General features: G+C 36.0%; 1 protein-coding gene across 1 annotated transcript; it reads right to left on the minus strand.

Annotated features, from left to right (window-relative positions):
- Positions 1–2,239: 2,239 nt before the first annotated feature.
- On the minus strand, positions 2,240–4,141 carry LOC141388638 (uncharacterized). The gene is made up of 2 exons (XM_073958748.1): positions 3,475–4,141; positions 2,240–3,087 (listed from the first exon to the last, which is right to left on the minus strand). The coding sequence occupies exons 1-2, from the start codon at positions 4,139–4,141 to the stop codon at positions 2,240–2,242; spliced, it is 1,515 nt and encodes a 504-aa protein (XP_073814849.1).
- Positions 4,142–19,939: the final 15,798 nt, after the last annotated feature.

Genomic DNA, 19,939 nt, shown 5'->3' on the forward strand with positions numbered 1-19,939 from the left:
AGCGTAATAATGCTAAAGAGAGAATTAAGGTTTAAAAAATTGCTAATATATAATAACAGGGACTAATTGTATTACCTAATGAAGTGGTTCACGGTTTGCTGCTTGTGGAATTTTCAATGGACATTCTCATTACATAATTGGAGCAGTCCTGTTTATTGAGATGTTGGTTGCTATGCTCAATCACGTCAAGTTAAGTTTGTTGCATAAAAATTATCCTAAAAAAACTTTCAAAAATAAAATTGTGTGCCAGAGTCGTATTATGCGATCGGACAATAGATCGTCATACCGTTGACGTGATTGATCATTGTATCGAACAGCTCAAATAACAGACCATGATTACAAAATCGATTAGGGTCGTACCTAACATTTTCTGAGCGGCATTTTTGAAGAACATTTCGAAGCTAAAAACGTCATCATGTGGTACTTTTATAGCGGTTCTTAAAATAAGAGACGAAAAGGACATTGAAGGAAGCGAGCTAGAAGGTCGAAAATAATCCTCATTCGATCTGACTGAAGACAAGACATTTCATAAATAAGCTAAAACAACTGTTAACAAATACATAACGTTAATTTCAGATGCCTTATATGGGCTTCAGCAGAAACTTAATCAGACGATAACTCGGAATTTCGACTCACGGCGAATCTGTGCTTCGGGATTCTTAATATACTCACCAAGGGCTTTCATCCCCAAAAGGAATTATCTCTGCCCCAGATTTTCACTTCCATTTTGTGTCACAGTGTTATTAGGATTTTTTTTAAACCTAAATTCTCTCTTTAGGATTATTTCGCTATAACCTTAATTGATGCCCAAAAATTATGAAATGTTTATGTTCAAGGAAGCAAAACATGCAGCGAGTTACATTTTTATGTCATTACTTAAGATTAGAATTTAATGGCATGTTTCTCTAAGACGAATCGAAATCAAATTCGTTCGAATTACTACCAAACTCCTGTTATTGTAAAAAGTTTTTGTTTGATTCAAAACAAAAATGAGTCTTATATTTTTCAACAAACAAAAGTTTGGTAGTAGTTCGAACGAATTTGAATTCGAATCGTCTTAGTGAAACAGGGCATAAGTAAAAAATCGTTGAAAATCCATATAATTTTTTGTTTCTTTCTCTTTTCAAAATATACTGGCTTTTTTCTTTCAATAAAAAAAAGGTTTCATTCAATTTGGAAAAGGTTTCATTTGATTTAGAAAAGGTTTCATTTGATTTGGAAAAGGTTTCATTTGATTTGGAAAAGGTTTCATTTGATTTGGAAAAGGTTTCATTTAATTTGTAAAAGGTTTCATTTAATTTGGAAAAGGTTTCATTTAATTTGGAAAAGGTTTCATTCAATTTGGAAAAGGTTTCATTTAATTTGGAAATGCTATAACTCGAAATCTCGTTATTAATTTCACACGGTGTTTATTTTGTTAAATATTAGCAAATTTGTAGGGTTCGTGGTGAGACCACTAATCCTAATATTTGGGGGTTTTGTCTTTTATTAAGATTTTATTAAATATTATTGCACAGGTGAATATAACGAAACAGACGTTTCCGTCCAATAACGTATTTATCCACTTTGTGTAATTTATGTATTTATTATTGAGGGTCGAAACAGACACTTATGTCCAATTTCGTCCACACAATATTGTTTTATATTTTTAAAATAAAAGACGGAGTTCTTCTTGGTTTTGATACTTTATTTTCAAAAGCAATCACAAGAATGACAAAATTCTGATTATGCGTCGTCTTATATAGACAACAAAATAGAGATCATAACACATGATTCCAAACAAAATTGAGAGTGATTGAGTTAAACGAAATAATCACAAAAACAAATGTCACAAGTAAAAATAGTCAAGCATACAAGTTACTCAAAATAAGGCAAACAATAAAGTAGAGCTTTAAAATAAAGAGAGATCGATAATACACGCATTACAATTAATCTCAATAATAACGTTATGCGAGAGCACACGTGATAATAATCTGTCACTCAAATGTAATTATTAAACTCATTCATTACAAACATAATTCTCATTGATTCTCTTGAGTTATTGATTGAAAGTAATAAAACAAAATACAAACACTCAAAAGAAAAAGTTAGTTCGAGTCAAATATAAAATGATTTGATCTCATTTAAAGATAATAATCATAACATAAATAAATCATTATATAAATGAATATTAATAAAATAGCAGTCCGCTACAGCCTCCCCCTCTGCCTCAGAAATCGTCCCTGATGATGTGGCAGCATTAGACATCTTGTGAATGTTTCCTTTTCCTCAGAGATCTTCTCAATGGCACTTCGGCAGTGGTATTTTCTGGGTTTGTTGTATCCGGAACATTTACATTTGTTGTTGCGCTGATAGCATTTTTTGTATTTTCTGTGGATTGGTTATCATTGATGGCACCTGTGTTGCACTTCTTCGGTCTTCCTCTCTGCCGCAACGGATACACTGGAGCCTCCTCACGTCCAACATATAAATCTAAATCTGACGAATGGTATGTTGCTAGTGGTACTGTGGGATTTTCTATCGATGCAACTGTATATGCGTTAGAGCCCTTTTTATCAATGACAACATAGGGACCATCACGCCGTGGTACAAATTTAGATGTAAGACCTTTATCTTTGTTGCTAAGAATGTGGGTAGAGACGAGCACACGATCACCAATTTGAATTTTCTTCTGTGGGATTCTTTTTGCATCAACGTATGCTTTATTTTTATCTTGCATCGTTTCTTCGTTCTCTTTAGCCCTTTTAAAAGTATCTGCAAGTCTAAGCAGGTGTGGGGTTATTTGTGGTATAAAATTTTCGGCATTTACAATAGCACGTAAATCATGTTGCACATCCACTGGGGTTCTTAGTTCTCTTCCGAACGTAAGATATGCAGGAGTATAATTGGTTGTGGAACATCTAGCAGTGTTCATGGCGAATCCGATTGCTGGAAGATTCTTATCCCATAATGTGTGATCTTTACCAACATGAATAGACAACTGCACTTTTAAGTCCCTGTTTTTCCTTTCTACGGGATTAGCTTCCGGATGGTAGACAGGTGTAAAACTTTGTTCAATTTTCAAACAGTAGGTCAACTTCTGCATCACTGATGAAATAAACTGAGAACCATTATCTGAATGGATCCTTCTTGGGATTCCATATCTCAGGAACACTTCATTTAATAATATTATGGCACAGTTTTCAGCCGATGCTTCTCGAAGAGCAAATAATTCCGTCCAGCGACTACATAAATCTTCGACTATTAATATCCACTGATTTCCTCTTTTAGTACTTGGCAATGGTCCAAAAAGATCAACCGCAACAATTTCAAATCTCTGGTTACTAGATACTGTCTTTAGTAAACCAGAAGGTTTCATATTAGTAGCTTTATATCTCTTACAATCAATGCACGATTTTATATATTGATGAATTTCAGATCTCATTTTAGGCCAATAATAGTGAGGAGTAATACGGTTTATAGTCCGTTCAATACCATAGTGTCCAGCTGTCGGCTCATCGTGGTGATTATAAAGAATAATACTTCTCATTGATTTTGGAACAACTAGTTGTCCATTTTCTGAATCTTCTTCATGACAAAATCTATATAGGACTCCATCTTGCATGATGAAGCCTCTGTTGATGTAACGAATCACGTTTTCATCATTATTTTCGAAGGATTCGATTATATCCTTAATATCTTCATCCTCCATTTGTGCCTTTCTAATCTCTTCAGCCCCTTTCCTCGGAAAATCAATCCTTATGGAACAAATTTCACAAGTGTTAACATCGTGATTTTCTTCAGGACATGGTGGTCTCGACAGAGTATCGGCAACAGCATTTTTACGTCCAGGTGTATAACCAAAGTTGATATTATACATTTGGAGTTGTAATGCCCATCTGGCGAGACGTCCCGTGGGGCTTTTCAAACTGAAGAGCCATTTCAACGGTTGGTGATCCGTAAGCACTTGTACTTCTGATCCTTCGATATACCCTCGAAACTTTTGGACAGCCCAGACCACCGCCAGGGCCTCTCGTTCTGTGGTTGAATAGTTTCTTTCGGCTGGAAGTAACAATCTGCTAGCATATTCTATAGGATGTTCCTCATCCTTCTCCCCCTGGATTAATACAGCTCCCAAGGCATAATTACTCGCATCTGTCATTATTTTAAAAGGTTTTGTCTCATCAATTTGCTTCAAAATTGGAGGTGAAACTAGGAGATGTTTTAGTTTTTCAAAAGCAGTTTGCTCCCTTTCTGTCCAGACCCATTTAGCATTTTTCTTTGTGAGATCAGAAAGTGGTTTTGACACGTCTGCGAATCCTGGAATAAAACGTCTATACCACGAGCATGTTTGCAAAAAGGATATGACCTGCTTTGGATTCAAAGGCCTGGGGCGTTTCATAATAGCCTGGGTTTTCTCGGGGTCAACTTTTAATCCTTCTGTCGTTAATATGTGACCGAGATATTTAACTTTCGGTAGGCAAAAATGACATTTATCGCGGTTTAAATGGAACCCAAAACTCCGAAGTCTTTGGAAAGTTTTCCTCAAATCCATTATGTGACTTTCTAAGCTACTTGAGCATATAATAATGTCATCCAAATAAGCCAGAATTGTGATATTCGGTAAGCCAGTACGAAATTTGTCTATCAAACGCTGGAATGTAGCCGGCGCATTCTTCAGTCCGAACGGCATTCTATTGAAGACGAAAATTCCAAACGGCGTTGTAAAAGCGGTCTTTAACTTGTCCTTTTCCGCTATTTTTATCTGCCAATATCCGGATCTCAAATCAAGGGTCGACATGAAAGGAGTTGTCTTCGCAGTATGTAGAAGATCATCCATTCTGGGAAGAGGATATGTATCAGTTACTGTTATAGCATTCAAACGTCGGTAGTCTACGCAGAGTCTAATTTTGTTATCCTTCTTTGGAATTAAGACAACCGGAAATGCCCATGGAGACTCCGTTTCTGCTATTATATTTTTCCTCAACATTTCATCCAACTCTTGTTTTAGCAAAGTCTTCATTCTCGGAGATATGCGGTATGGCGCTGTGGAAATTGGGCTATGACTGCCAGTATTAATATAGTGTTCTACTTCAGATATGGGAACATCTATATCTTCAAAAATCTTATTCTCTTCTTTAAGTAGATTTTCAATAGACTCTTTTTCAGAATCATTAAGAAGAATTGCCTCATTAGACCTTAGTGCACAATCAATGGAATTTAGCTCAATAGACTCAAAAATTTCTTTACAGTAGTCTTCCATCTTTTGTTTTTTCAGAGGAGGAAATAAATCTGAGGACTTGTCTATATCTACTTCTTGAGATAGCGAATCCGCAAATAATTTGTTGGTATATCCTGGAGAATAGTTATTATTTTCAGAATTTAGAGACTCAAAGTGTCTGAAAAATTCTTTTACATCATCTCTGTACTTCTTCTGCGGATCTTCAATCATAATATTGCTTATAGGGGCAGCTTCTTGCATTTTGAAAAGGAAATATTTGTCAGGTTCATCTTTAAAATACCATGCTCTTTGTGCAAGATCAAGGACTATACCACATTCTTCGAGAAAATCTATACCAAGAAGAGTTCTATTTCCTCTTGCTTTGGGCAGGCATATGAATTTAATACGTTTAAACCTTTTTCCTATTATTATGCTCGCTGTTGTTGAAAATACGACTTCGTTGCGGACGATTCCATCAGCTAGAACAATTTGTGATAAGACTTTTTCAAATGGCATTCCAATGGCCTTAAACTTATCAAACAAAATTTGTCCTGCAACACTTGTTCTTGCCGCTGTGTCAAGGTATGCTTCTCCATTCATAGCTTGTATATTGACATCTATAACTGGAACATTTCGTCCTGCAATACCTGTACTTAGGGCATTAAAATCCAATTTTTCTGTACTAGTGCCGGGTTTATCTTTATTACAGAAAGGACAGTTAGATCGGTAGTAACCAGCAGCACCGCATCCATAGCAATTAAGCTTTGTTTCTGGAGCTTTTACATTAGAATGCTTATCGGCCTCCATTTTCTTATAGCAATTTTCTACAGTGTGGTTCTTTTTACGACAATATGAACATTTCACCTGCCTTTTACTGGGATTTTCAGTATCAGATTTTTGATCTATTTTCTCTTGCCTGTTTTCGTTAACCAACATTTCAACTTCTCTGGCTTTAGCCAGCAATTCTTGAAAGGATGAAACACTGTTTCGGGGTACTCTTTCTCTGATTTGTATATTTAACTGTGAGAAAATCATATCTATCATGATCTTTTCTGGCAACTTGTCAGACAACTGGGCAAATAAAGATCTTTTACAGCATACAAATGCATCTGTAGTTTCAAACATTTTCTGCTTATCTTGATAAATCTCGCTATATATGCGCCAATCTGGCTTTGGAGGAGCAAACGCTTTTCTCAAAAGATCAATAGCCTCTTGGAACGTTTTAGCTTCATCTTGTACACCCTGCCACCACGTGGAAGCGTAACCCTCGAGAAGTAATGGAAGGCTATTAAGTGCATGGACATCAGCAATATTCTCCGATTCCTTATATACCAATATGGTCGCAATAAAATCTTCAATTTTGGTCGAATTTCTGTCTCCACTGAAACGAGATGTGCATGTGCTAAAAGTACTATTCCTTGGTCTTTCCCTGACTGCTAATCCACCCAGAAGATTTCTAAACATTTCTTCACTAACATTGAAAAATACCGGGGAATTTGCGGGAGTTCGAGCTTCATTCAACAAAGGGGCATTATTAGCATTTATACCACTTCTATTTGGATCTACATTTTGTTGAGGGACATGGTTCTGATTAACACCAGACACGCCTGGTAATTCACCATCCACCTGGTTCATGGAACCTTGACGAATCGGTGGTGTGTTTCTAGGACTTCGTCTCATATCCCACAATTTTTAAATCACACAGACTTGGTAACCCTTTTTCACGGAATTGGAGCAACTTCTCTCAGCCAATAGTCAGAATTACAACAACCAAATGATACCTCACCAATGTACCAACAACAACAACAAACCACTCTCAGTACCAGAATTACGTTTGCCGACGGTAAAACGTAATATATTATATTATGGATTATGCAACCAAGATTTGCACAAAACGGCCAATTGATGGTTTAATGAGGTAATTTTTCCAAAATTTTGATGTATTATTTTTCGTTGGGCGCCACTTGTAGGGTTCGTGGTGAGACCACTAATCCTAATATTTGGGGGTTTTGTCTTTTATTAAGATTTTATTAAATATTATTGCACAGGTGAATATAACGAAACAGACGTTTCCGTCCAATAACGTATTTATCCACTTTGTGTAATTTATGTATTTATTATTGAGGGTCGAAACAGACACTTATGTCCAATTTCGTCCACACAATATTGTTTTATATTTTTAAAATAAAAGACGGAGTTCTTCTTGGTTTTGATACTTTATTTTCAAAAGCAATCACAAGAATGACAAAATTCTGATTATGCGTCGTCTTATATAGACAACAAAATAGAGATCATAACACATGATTCCAAACAAAATTGAGAGTGATTGAGTTAAACGAAATAATCACAAAAACAAATGTCACAAGTAAAAATAGTCAAGCATACAAGTTACTCAAAATAAGGCAAACAATAAAGTAGAGCTTTAAAATAAAGAGAGATCGATAATACACGCATTACAATTAATCTCAATAATAACGTTATGCGAGAGCACACGTGATAATAATCTGTCACTCAAATGTAATTATTAAACTCATTCATTACAAACATAATTCTCATTGATTCTCTTGAGTTATTGATTGAAAGTAATAAAACAAAATACAAACACTCAAAAGAAAAAGTTAGTTCGAGTCAAATATAAAATGATTTGATCTCATTTAAAGATAATAATCATAACATAAATAAATCATTATATAAATGAATATTAATAAAATAGCAGTCCGCTACAAATTATATTTGCCAATATTAAACAATATATAATTCGGTCGGAAAATGTATTTTTGAACACCAAAATACCTAAAATCGGGGGTACTGTTATATGAAAGTTCTATCAAAAAGTGGACCTATACCCACAATTTTTTGTGTGCAAGTTTTTTTGGCCACTAGGAACCCTAAATGCAAAATTGTAGCAACGTCGTTCAGAAAATGTATTTAAAAAACTCTAAAATACCTGATATCGGACAGTACCGTTATATGGGGGCTACATCAAAACGTGAACTTATATATACAATTTTTGGTAAGGAGATAGTTTACTCGTAGAAAACGTTATATTTCAATTTTTAGCTAGATCGGTTGATTATTGTAGGTAAAATCCTGAAAATACATAATACCGGGTGGTACCGTTATAGGTGGCCTATTTGCCGGCGTCGCACTTGGTCGCAATTAATCTATTGAGAAATTGATAGTTCGAGAGCTTCTCTATATTTGAGTACCATTACAACAGTGGAACCCCGTGGAAGTTAATACTTAATACTTATGACCAAAACCAAAAAGTTATTTAGCACGACAAAGACATTTTTGTAGCAGGAATGGAAAATTTAGTTCACACAAACTAAAATGTAATGAAACACACTTATGTAGTACTATTACTTCCGTTGTTTAACCGCTACGTTATTGAAATTTTTACCAATTTCACACAAAAGTTTCAGTCCATTTAACCCGCTAAGTATTATCTGATCTTCACGTTGGTTTGTATGCTTCTTCTTCATCATAAACTCAAACGTTGTTTAAAATTTTGCGGGTTATTATTTTGACCTACAGAGCCGCTACAAAATTGGTTAAAATTTTGTTTTTGGTCCATTTCATCCCCTGAACATTTCACGATCATCACCAAAAACTAATCATTTCTATTCTGGCCCGAACCCAACCTCATTAAAAAATTAGTTACAATTGGTCCATAATTGCGGCCTTAAGCTTGTTTACAATTTTTAATGGACGGACACACATCGCTAAATCGCTTTATCTCGTCGAGATATGAATTTTGGCATACCAAATAAGGGGTCTAGGACGAATATTTCTTGGTGTTACATAAAATTTGGAGAGACAATAAGTAGCATGGGATAAAAATGTGGTTCTCTACACAGAACCTATTATATATTAGGCAGTAGGCCCGTTATCTAGCAAACACTTTATTGCAATTTACATCAGAGGAAAGGTCAGTAGTTTTTTTTTCCATATATAGGATACCTTGCGAAATATATATTAATATATCGACCAAAGGAGTTAATATATCGACCAAAAATATACTTTTTATATTTTTCATACAAAAGTAATGGCCCATTTCACTCGCTAAAGAATATCAGATCATCATTCAAAATTGTAGGCATCTTTTTCGACCTATACTCTTACCCGGTGCAAAATTTCGTGACTATTGACGTATAATTGCGACTTCTAGCGAGTTTATTATTACACTACAAACAAATAACGGAATATATTAGGCTGTAACTCTGTTATCTGATCATGCACACCAACATAATTGGCATCAATTGAAAGGTCAAGCGTTCCACTTTCAAGTATATCTCACTTGTCCGGAATGTCACTTCCTGGAATTAAGATATAAGCTGTATATTAAAATTTTTCACAATTTTCACACAAAAGTTTTGGTCCATTTAACCCTCTAAATATTATCCGATCGCCATCTCAAATTGCAAAATTCTCCTTTGTGATATACAGTCGAAATCGCTTATAACGTCGGTCAAGGGACCGGCCAAAATCGGACGCTATAAGCGATAGTCGTTATAAACGATATTAATAAAAGAGGTAATATAATATTATGTATAGTGACATTTGGGTATAAATAAGTTGTTTTATTAAGTAAATAAATAAAATCAATTCAATTTTTTACTTTTTCATTCTATAAATGACAAAATAATAAAAAATAACGACATTAAATTCATTCTTCAGCAGATCGCCTTCAAAATATCACCTTTAAATAGGATATGGTTCTATTTCTAAGTGTCTGTTATTTTAGTTTGTGCTTTTGAATTCCGACATAAGTTTTAAATTTAACTCAGATCTGAGTTTTGAAAGGGTTTCCAAAACACATTTTTGTTTGTAACATCTTCTGAGTAAATAAATTTTTGAAGAGTTTCTACAGCTAGACACGCCTCTGACACTTACAGCATTTGAAACTCTGTTCATTAGAATTGCCTCCATCTAAAACTTCCAATTATGTCGTCGTCATTATTATAAATGACAGAAGACGTTATATTTTTCCATGATTCATCTAACACTAACACGGCATCCAAAACATTTAATTTCGTACTTTGATCCTTTTCTATTCTTGACAGGATAGTGGATATTTGCTTATCCGGCAATTCTATTTTAATGATTATATTCCACCTTGGTCCATGGGTTGTAAAACAGATGTGACATTGGGTGACAAACATTCAAGCTTAATTGACTTGAGACCGCCATCTTCGAACATGTTGTGCATAAGTTTGGTATTTTGTTGTTGTTTGAGTTTGAAAAAATATACATACAACAAATTATTAAGAGACAATTTCCTTCTTCGTATGATTCGACGTTATAACCGATAGCAAAATTCAAATATTTCACAAAAAACCGACGTTACAACCGATATGACGCTTTAAGCGATGACGTTATAAGCGATATTTATTTGTGTGGAATATAAAGGGCAGAAATTCGGGACTTTTGGGTTTCGTCGCTATAAGCGATATGACGTTATAAACGACGACGTTATAAGCGATTTCGACTGTACTCTTACCTTACTTAAAATTAAGCGTTGATCGGACTATTATTATTATAGAAAATTGGATAAATATTATGTTTTTGGTCCATTTCACCCGCTTAATATTTCACGATCATCACCAATAAGAATAGGGATCTATTCTGATCTGAACCCGACCTTCGTACAAAATTTCGTGACGATCGGTCCATAATTGCGGCCTGGAGCGTGTTTACAATTTATAATGGACAGACGGACGGACGGACACACATCTCAAAATCGCTTTATCTCGTCGAGATATGAAGATTGGTATACCACATTGGGGGTCTCCGACGAATATTTCGCGGTGTTACATGAATTTTTACCAAAACAAACTTATAATACCCTTTTCCACATTGTGGTATAGGGTATAAATATACACTTAAAAATGTTCAAAACAAAACAGGAACGCAAATTTACTTCTAATCACAGTTTAATACGTCAGGTTTCGTACTATTGGATAGAAAAATAACCAATAAAAATTCCAATAACTCGTGAAAATATGGTCCACACAAAATCGACGAATTTCCTTGCGATTTTTAGTATTTTTTTAACGAAAATAAGGTCATGTTATAGATACCGTTACTTCAATTATAACGCTACAACCAACTCAATTTTTGTCTTTCTCTCTTAGCTAGCATGTTCGCAAACCGATCATGTAAAATTTTTGGGAATTTTCGACAATTTGTTTTTTGGGAAAAAATATTGAATTTGGACACACTGTGCACCGCCATCATCCCATCATTATCTACGTATCTGAATTTTCGAAATTCTGTCTAAGTAGATTTAATTTTTAAGGTTAATCAAGGTTAGAGTTTAGAATACCCTTTTAGGACTATCAAACAATATGACATAGGCTAAGGATTATAACTTGAATTTTTTTAGAATATTTTATAACGATGTTTACTAAATCGACTGCCCCAATTAACTTAACTCTCAAAATGTCTACAGTTTTAATGTTTTTTTGTACATTCCAGTTATTATCATAAAACTAAATTTTTTTCTAAAAAATTTCTTTTTCACTAATTAGTTACACATTACATGGCCAACAAATCTTACCCACCCATTTTTCGATAGGGTGTAGCATTTAAAACTTAAAAACTTGTCTATTTTTAGTATCGTAGCGTGTGTGCGATACAATTCTTTTTTGCATTTTTGGGAAAACACACCTGTAAATGATTTTTGTTGTTGCTGAAATTTTATTTCTTTGTTTTTATTGCTCACCGGTACCTGGTTAGAATGCTTGCATGCAATCCAGCTGAACAATAGCAACAAAATATACTTGTATTTAGGTATGTTTGTTTCTATCTCCTCTAGTTTTTGTTCTCTATTCGACAGGTATCATGCCATTCATTTTTAGCAAATCTAGTTAATCAATTTAAAAGTAAGACTCATAAAAAATTGTTTTTAGCTAAGAAAATGAATTGGAACAGTGGTTTCATTTGGGATTTTGAATTATTTTAGTAAACCAATTTCACTCAGGAAATTTCTTATACGATTCGAAGTTGGATTAAGAAAATAGTCTCTGACAGGATTACTGTATGTTTATGCAGGGTGGGACTTAATTTAAATTATCGGTCTGTACATGGTCTATGAGCTTCTGATTAAATAATTCACGTAGGAGGATCGATCGGTTTGTGTAATGTTTAGGTTAAATCTTCACTAAAAACGTCTTGCTCTTGGATTTTTGAAGAATTCAAAGGAAACGAATTCGAGGATGTATTTCTGTAGAAAAAAACTGACTAATATTTCCTTACTTCTTACTTAAGGAAATTGAAATCTTCTTTGAACCACTGTGTTTCGTCGTATTATCACAAGGGACAAAGAAACGAAAAATGCCCCAAATGGAACATTTTGCAAATTGAACATAGGCCACCATAGTAATTTTCTGTGTTATACTCCATTTTCTAAAGGGTTTTCATTTTGTTTTGTTTCTTTTGCAAAAATTTCATGAGTACTTACTATGTTCGAAGGCTTAAAAGAGGAACTAACAAATACCAAATACAAATGTGTTATGTGAAAGTTTCAATACAACTTTGCCAGCATGTGTGTATGTTTTGGTCTTTTACTCTTCTCCTTCTTGTTGTTGTGTGGCAAATCTTTTATGAAGCTTTCAAATGCATGCCACAAATAGATTGACCAGTAGAACATTCATTTCTGACACACCACAACAGAACACCATCATCAATGTGTCTAGAGGAAAGCAGGACATGAATAAATGGCTACACTGAGGATTCTTTAAGGAATTACATACCAAAAAATAGCCTATACAAAATATATGGAAAGAAAAAAAAAACATAGCTAACAAATTTTCCCATCTGTAAAAGAAGAAACACTTTTTTCGTTGAAAGAATAAGCGAATGTTCTAGGAATTTGTGAAGTGGCACAGAAAAAAAGAGAAGCATACTTTAAGGAGTCATTTGAGAAAACATATTGCAATGGGATGTTGCAAATAAAAATTTGTTTTCTTTTTATTATTACTTCATGTAGGGATACATATACAGGTATGATACGAGTACATATACAAACAGATAGAAAAAACAATCTAAGAATTTTTTCGATAGAAAAAATTCACAGTCACCCAATCTGATGGCTTTTTTCTATAGAAAAAATTCTCAGACCCACGGTCTGATGGCTTTTTTCTATAGAAAAAATTCTCAGAACCACGGTCTGATGCTTTTTTCTATAGAAAAAATTCTCAGCCACACGGTCTGATGGCTTTTTTCTATAGAAAAAATTCTCAGACCCACGGTCTGATGGCTTTTTTCTATAGAAAAAATTCGCAGACATACGGTCTGATGGCTTTTTTCTATAGAAAAAATTCTCAGACCCACGGTCTGATGGCTTTTTTCTATAGAAAAAATTCTCAGACCCACGGTCTGATGGCTTTTTTCTATAGAAAAAATTCTCAGACCCACGGTCTGATGGCTTTTTTCTATAGAAAAAATTCTCAGACCCACGGTCTGATGGCTTTTTTCTATAGAAAAAATTCTCAGACCCACGGTCTGATGGCTTTTTTCTATAGAAAAAATTCTCAGACCCACGGTCTGATGGCTTTTTTCTATAGAAAAAATTCTCAGACCCACGGTCTGATGGCTTTTTCTATAGAAAAAATTCTCAGACCCACGGTCTGATGGCTTTTTTCTATAGAAAAAATTCTCAGACCCACGGTCTGATGGCTTTTTTCTATAGAAAAAATTCTCAGACCCACGGTCTGATGGCTTTTTTCTATAGAAAAAATTCTCAGACCCACGGTCTGATGGCTTTTTTCTATAGAAAAAATTCTCAGACCCACGGTCTGATGGCTTTTTTCTATAGAAAAAATTCTCAGACCCACGGTCTGATGGCTTTTTTCTATAGAAAAAATTCTCAGACCCACGGTCTGATGGCTTTTTTCTATAGAAAAAATTCTCAGACCCACGGTCTGATGGCTTTTTTCTATAGAAAAAATTCTCAGACCCACGGTCTGATGGCTTTTTTCTATAGAAAAAATTCTCAGACCCACGGTCTGATGGCTTTTTTCTATAGAAAAAATTCTCAGACCCCCTGTCTGATGGCTTTTTTCTATAGAAAAAATTCTCAGACCCCCGGTCTGATGGCTTTTTTCTATAGAAAAAAATCTCAGACCCCCGGTCTGATGGCTTTTTTCTATAGAAAAATTTCTCAGACCCCCGGTCTGATGGCTTTTTTCTATAGAAAAAATTCTCAGCCCCCCGGTCTGATGGCTTTTTTCTATAGAAAAAATTCTCAGACCCCCGGTCTGATGGCTTTTTTCTATAGAAAAAATTCTCAGACCCCCGGTCTGATGGCTTTTTTCTATAGAAAAAATTCTCAGACCCCCGGTCTGATGGCTTTTTCTATAGAAAAAATTCTCAGACCCCCGGTCTGATGGCTTTTTTCTATAGAAAAAATTCTCAGACCCCCGGTCTGATGGCTTTTTTCTATAGAAAAAATTCTCAGACCCACGGTCTGATGGCTTTTTTCTATAGAAAAAAATCTCAGACCCCCGGTCTGATGGCTTTTTTCTATAGAAAAAAATTCTCAGACCCCCGGTCTGATGCCTTTTTTCTATAGAAAAAATTCTCAGACCCCCGGTCTGATGGCTTTTTTCTATAGAAAAAATTCTCAGACCCCCGGTCTGATGGCTTTTTTCTATAGAAAAAATTCTCAGACCCCCGGTCTGATGGCTTTTTTCTATAGAAAAAATTCTCAGACCCCCGGTCTGATGGCTTTTTTCTATGGAAAAAATTCTCAGACCCCCGGTCTGATGGCTTTTTCTATAGAAAAAATTCTCAGACCCCCGGTCTGATGGCTTTTTTCTATAGAAAAAATTCTCAGACCCCCGGTCTGATGGCTTTTTTCTATTCTCAGACCCCCGGTCTGATGGCTTTTTTCTATGGAAAAAATTCTCAGACCCCCGGTCTGATGGCTTTTTTCTATAGAAAAAATTCTCAGACCCACGGTCTGATGGCTTTTTTCTATAGAAAAAATTCTCAGACCCACGGTCTGATGGCTTTTTTCTATAGAAAAAATTCTCAGAACCACGGTCTGATGCTTTTTTCTATAGAAAAAATTCTCAGCCACACGGTCTGATGGCTTTTTTCTATAGAAAAAATTCTCAGACCCACGGTCTGATGGCTTTTTTCTATAGAAAAAATTCGCAGACATACGGTCTGATGGCTTTTTTCTATAGAAAAAATTCTCAGACCCACGGTCTGATGGCTTTTTTTCTATAGAAAAAATTCTCAGACCCACGGTCTGATGGCTTTTTTCTATAGAAAAAATTCTCAGACCCACGGTCTGATGGCTTTTTTCTATAGAAAAAATTCTCAGACCCACGGTCTGATGGCTTTTTTCTATAGAAAAAATTCTCAGACCCACGGTCTGATGGCTTTTTTCTATAGAAAAAATTCTCAGACCCACGGTCTGATGGCTTTTTCTATAGAAAAAATTCTCAGACCCACGGTCTGATGGCTTTTTCTATAGAAAAAATTCTCAGACCCACGGTCTGATGGCTTTTTTCTATAGAAAAAATTCTCAGACCCACGGTCTGATGGCTTTTTTCTATAGAAAAAATTCTCAGACCCACGGTCTGATGGCTTTTTTCTATAGAAAAAATTCTCAGACCCACGGTCTGATGGCTTTTTTCTATAGAAAAAATTCTCAGACCCACGGTCTGATGGCTTTTTTCTATAGAAAAAATTCTCAGACCCACGGTCTGATGGCTTTTTTCTATAGAAAAAATTCTCAGACCCACGGTCTGATGGCTTTTTTCTATAGAAAAAATTCTCAGACCCCCTGTCTGATGGCTTTTTTCTATAGAAAAAATTCTCAGACCCCCGGTCTGATGGCTTTTTTCTATAGAAAAAAATCTCAGACCCCCGGTCTGATGGCTTTTTTCTATAGAAAAATTTCTCAGACCCCCGGTCTGATGGCTTTTTTCTATAGAAAAAATTCTCAGCCCCCCGGTCTGATGGCTTTTTTCTATAGAAAAAATTCTCAGACCCCCGGTCTGATGGCTTTTTTCTATAGAAAAAATTCTCAGACCCCCGGTCTGATGGCTTTTTTCTATAGAAAAAATTCTCAGACCCCCGGTCTGATGGCTTTTTTCTATAGAAAAAATTCTCAGACCCCCGGTCTGATGGCTTTTTTCTATAGAAAAAATTCTCAGACCCCCGGTCTGATGGCTTTTTTCTATAGAAAAAATTCTCAGACCCCCGGTCTGATGGCTTTTTTCTATAGAAAAAATTCTCAGACCCCCGGTCTGATGGCTTTTTTCTATAGAAAAAATTCTCAGACCCACGGTCTGATGGCTTTTTTCTATAGAAAAAAATCTCAGACCCCCGGTCTGATGGCTTTTTTCTATAGAAAAAAATTCTCAGACCCCCGGTCTGATGCCTTTTTTCTATAGAAAAAATTCTCAGACCCCCGGTCTGATGGCTTTTTTCTATAGAAAAAATTCTCAGACCCCCGGTCTGATGGCTTTTTTCTATAGAAAAAATTCTCAGACCCCCGGTCTGATGGCTTTTTTCTATAGAAAAAATTCTCAGACCCCCGGTCTGATGGCTTTTTTCTATAGAAAAAATTCTCAGACCCCCGGTCTGATGGCTTTTTTCTATAGAAAAAATTCTCAGACCCCCGGTCTGATGGCTTTTTTCTATAGAAAAAATTCTCAGACCCCCGGTCTGATGGCTTTTTTCTATAGAAAAAATTCTCAGACCCCCGGTCTGATGGCTTTTTTCTATAGAAAAAATTCTCAGACCCCCGGTCTGATGGCTTTTTTCTATAGAAAAAATTCTCAGACCCCCGGTCTGATGGCTTTTTTCTATAGAAAAAATTCTCAGACCCCCGGTCTGATGGCTTTTTTCTATAGAAAAAATTCTCAGACCCCGGGTCTGATGGCTTTTTTCTATAGAAAAAATTCTCAGACCCACGGTCTGATGGCTTTTTTCTATAGAAAAAATTCTCAGACCCACGGTCTGATGGCTTTTTTCTATAGAAAAAATTCTCAGACCCACGGTCTGATGGCTTTTTTCTATAGAAAAAATTCTCAGACCCACGGTCTGATGGCTTTTTTCTATAGAAAAAATTCTCAGACCCACGGTCTGATGGCTTTTTCTATAGAAAAAATTCTCAGACCCCCACGTCTGATGGCTTTTTTCTATAGAAAAAATTCTCAGACCCCGGGTCTGATGGCTTTTTTCTATAGAAAAAATTCTCAGACCCACGGTCTGATGGCTTTTTTCTATAGAAAAAATTCTCAGACCCACGGTCTGATGGCTTTTTTCTATAGAAAAAATTCTCAGACCCACGGTCTGATGGCTTTTTTCTATAGAAAAAATTCTCAGACCCACGGTCTGATGGTTTTTCTATAGAAAAAATTCTCAGACCCACGGTCTGATGGCTTTTTTCTATAGAAAAAATTCTCAGACCCCCGGTCTGATGGCTTTTTTCTATAGAAAAAATTCTCAGACCCCCGGTCTGATGGCTTTTTTCTATAGAAAAAATTCTCAGACCCCCGGTCTGATGGCTTTTTTCTATAGAAAAAATTCTCAGACCCCCGGTCTGATGGCTTTTTTCTATAGAAAAAATTCTCAGACCCCCGGTCTGATGGCTTTTTTCTATAGAAAAAATTCTCAGACCCCCGGTCTGATGGCTTTTTTCTATAGAAAAAATTCTCAGACCCCCGGTCTGATGGCTTTTTTCTATAGAAAAAATTCTCAGACCCCCGGTCTGATGGCTTTTTTCTATAGAAAAAATTCTCAGACACCCGGTCTGATGGCTTTTTTCTATAGAAAAAATTCTCAGACACCCGGTCTGATGGCTTTTTTCTATAGAAAAAATTCTCAGACCCCCGGTCTGATGGCTTTTTTCTATAGAAAAAATTCTCAGACCCCCGGTCTGATGGCTTTTTTCTATAGAAAAAATTCTCAGACCCCCGGTCTGATGGCTTTTTTCTATAGAAAAAATTCTCAGACCCCCGGTCTGATGGCTTTTTTCTATAGAAAAAATTCTCAGACCCCCGGTCTGATGGCTTTTTTCTATAGAAAAAATTCTCAGACCCCCGGTCTGATGGCTTTTTTCTATAGAAAAAATTCTCAGACCCCCGGTCTGATGGCTTTTTTCTATAGAAAAAATTCTCAGACCCCCGGTCTGATGGCTTTTTTCTATAGAAAAAATTCTCAGACCCCCGGTCTGATGGCTTTTTTCTATAGAAAAAATTCTCAGACCCCCGGTCTGATGGCTTTTTTCTATAGAAAAAATTCTCAGACCCCCGGTCTGATGGCTTTTTTCTATAGAAAAAATTCTCAGACCCCCGGTCTGATGGCTTTTTTCTATAGAAAAAATTCTCAGACCCCCGGTCTGATGGCTTTTTTCTATAGAAAAAATTCTCAGACCCCCGGTCTGATGGCTTTTTTCTATAGAAAAAATTCTCAGACCCCCGGTCTGATGGCTTTTTTCTATAGAAAAAATTCTCAGACCCCCGGTCTGATGGCTTTTTTCTATAGAAAAAATTCTCAGACCCCCGGTCTTATGGCTTTTTTCTATAGAAAAAATTCTCAGACCCCCGGTTTGATGGCTTTTTTCTATAGAAAAAATTCTCAGACCCCCGGTCTGATGGCTTTTTTCTATAGAAAAAATTCTCAGACCCCCGGTCTGATGGCTTTTTTCTATAGAAAAAATTCTCAGACCCCCGGTCTGATGGCTTTTTTCTATAGAAAAAATTCTCAGACCCCCGGTCTGATGGCTTTTTTCTATAGAAAAAATTCTCAGACCCCAGGTCTGATGGCTTTTTTCTATAGAAAAAATTCTCAGACCCCAGGTCTGATGGCTTTTTTCTATAGAAAAAATTCTCAGACCCCCGGTCTGATGGCTTTTTTCTATAGAAAAAATTCTCAGACCCCCGGTCTGATGGCTTTTTTCTATAGAAAAAATTCTCAGACCCCCGGTCTGATGGCTTTTTTCTATAGAAAAAATTCTCAGACCCCCGGTCTGATGGCTTTTTTCTATAGAAAAAATTCTCAGACCCCCGGTCTGATGGCTTTTTTCTATAGAAAAAATTCTCAGACCCCCGGTCTGATGGCTTTTTTCTATAGAAAAAATTCTCAGACCCCCGGTCTGATGGCTTTTTTCTATAGAAAAAATTCTCAGACCCCCGGTCTGATGGCTTTTTTCTATAGAAAAAATTCTCAGACCCCCGGTCTGATGGCTTTTTTCTATAGAAAAAATTCTCAGACCCCCGGTCTGATGGCTTTTTTCTATAGAAAAAATTCTCAGACCCCCGGTCTGATGGCTTTTTTCTATAGAAAAAATTCTCAGACCCCCGGTCTGATGGCTTTTTTCTATAGAAAAAATTCTCAGACCCCCGGTCTGATGGCTTTTTTCTATAGAAAAAATTCTCAGACCCCCGGTCTGATGGCTTTTTTCTATAGAAAAAATTCTCAGACCCCCGGTCTGATGGCTTTTTTCTATAGAAAAAATTCTCAGACCCCCGGTCTGATGGCTTTTTTCTATAGAAAAAATTCTCAGACCCCCGGTCTGATGGCTTTTTTCTATAGAAAAAATTCTCAGACCCCCGGTCTGATGGCTTTTTTCTATAGAAAAAATTCTCAGACCCCCGGTGTGATGGCTTTTTTCTATAGAAAAAATTCTCAGACCCCCGGTCTGATGGCTTTTTTCTATAGAAAAATGTCTCAGACCCCCGGTCTGAAGGCTTTTTTCTATAGAAAAAATTC

Source organism: Musca autumnalis, unplaced genomic scaffold (assembly GCF_047663935.1).
Source record: "Musca autumnalis isolate F117 unplaced genomic scaffold, ASM4766393v1 scaffold_1, whole genome shotgun sequence".
Lineage (NCBI taxonomy): Eukaryota > Metazoa > Arthropoda > Insecta > Diptera > Muscidae > Musca > Musca autumnalis.

Bases quoted from the DNA above. Each gene is read 5' to 3' on its own strand.
- LOC141388638 (XM_073958748.1), bottom strand. From the start codon at position 4,141: ATGACAGATGCGAGTAATTATGCCTTGGGAGCTGTATTAATCCAGGGG. The intron at 3,088-3,474 runs GTATTGAACGGA...TTATTTCATCAG, and splicing joins GCCGACAGCTGGACACTATG to TGATGCAGAAGTTGACCTAC.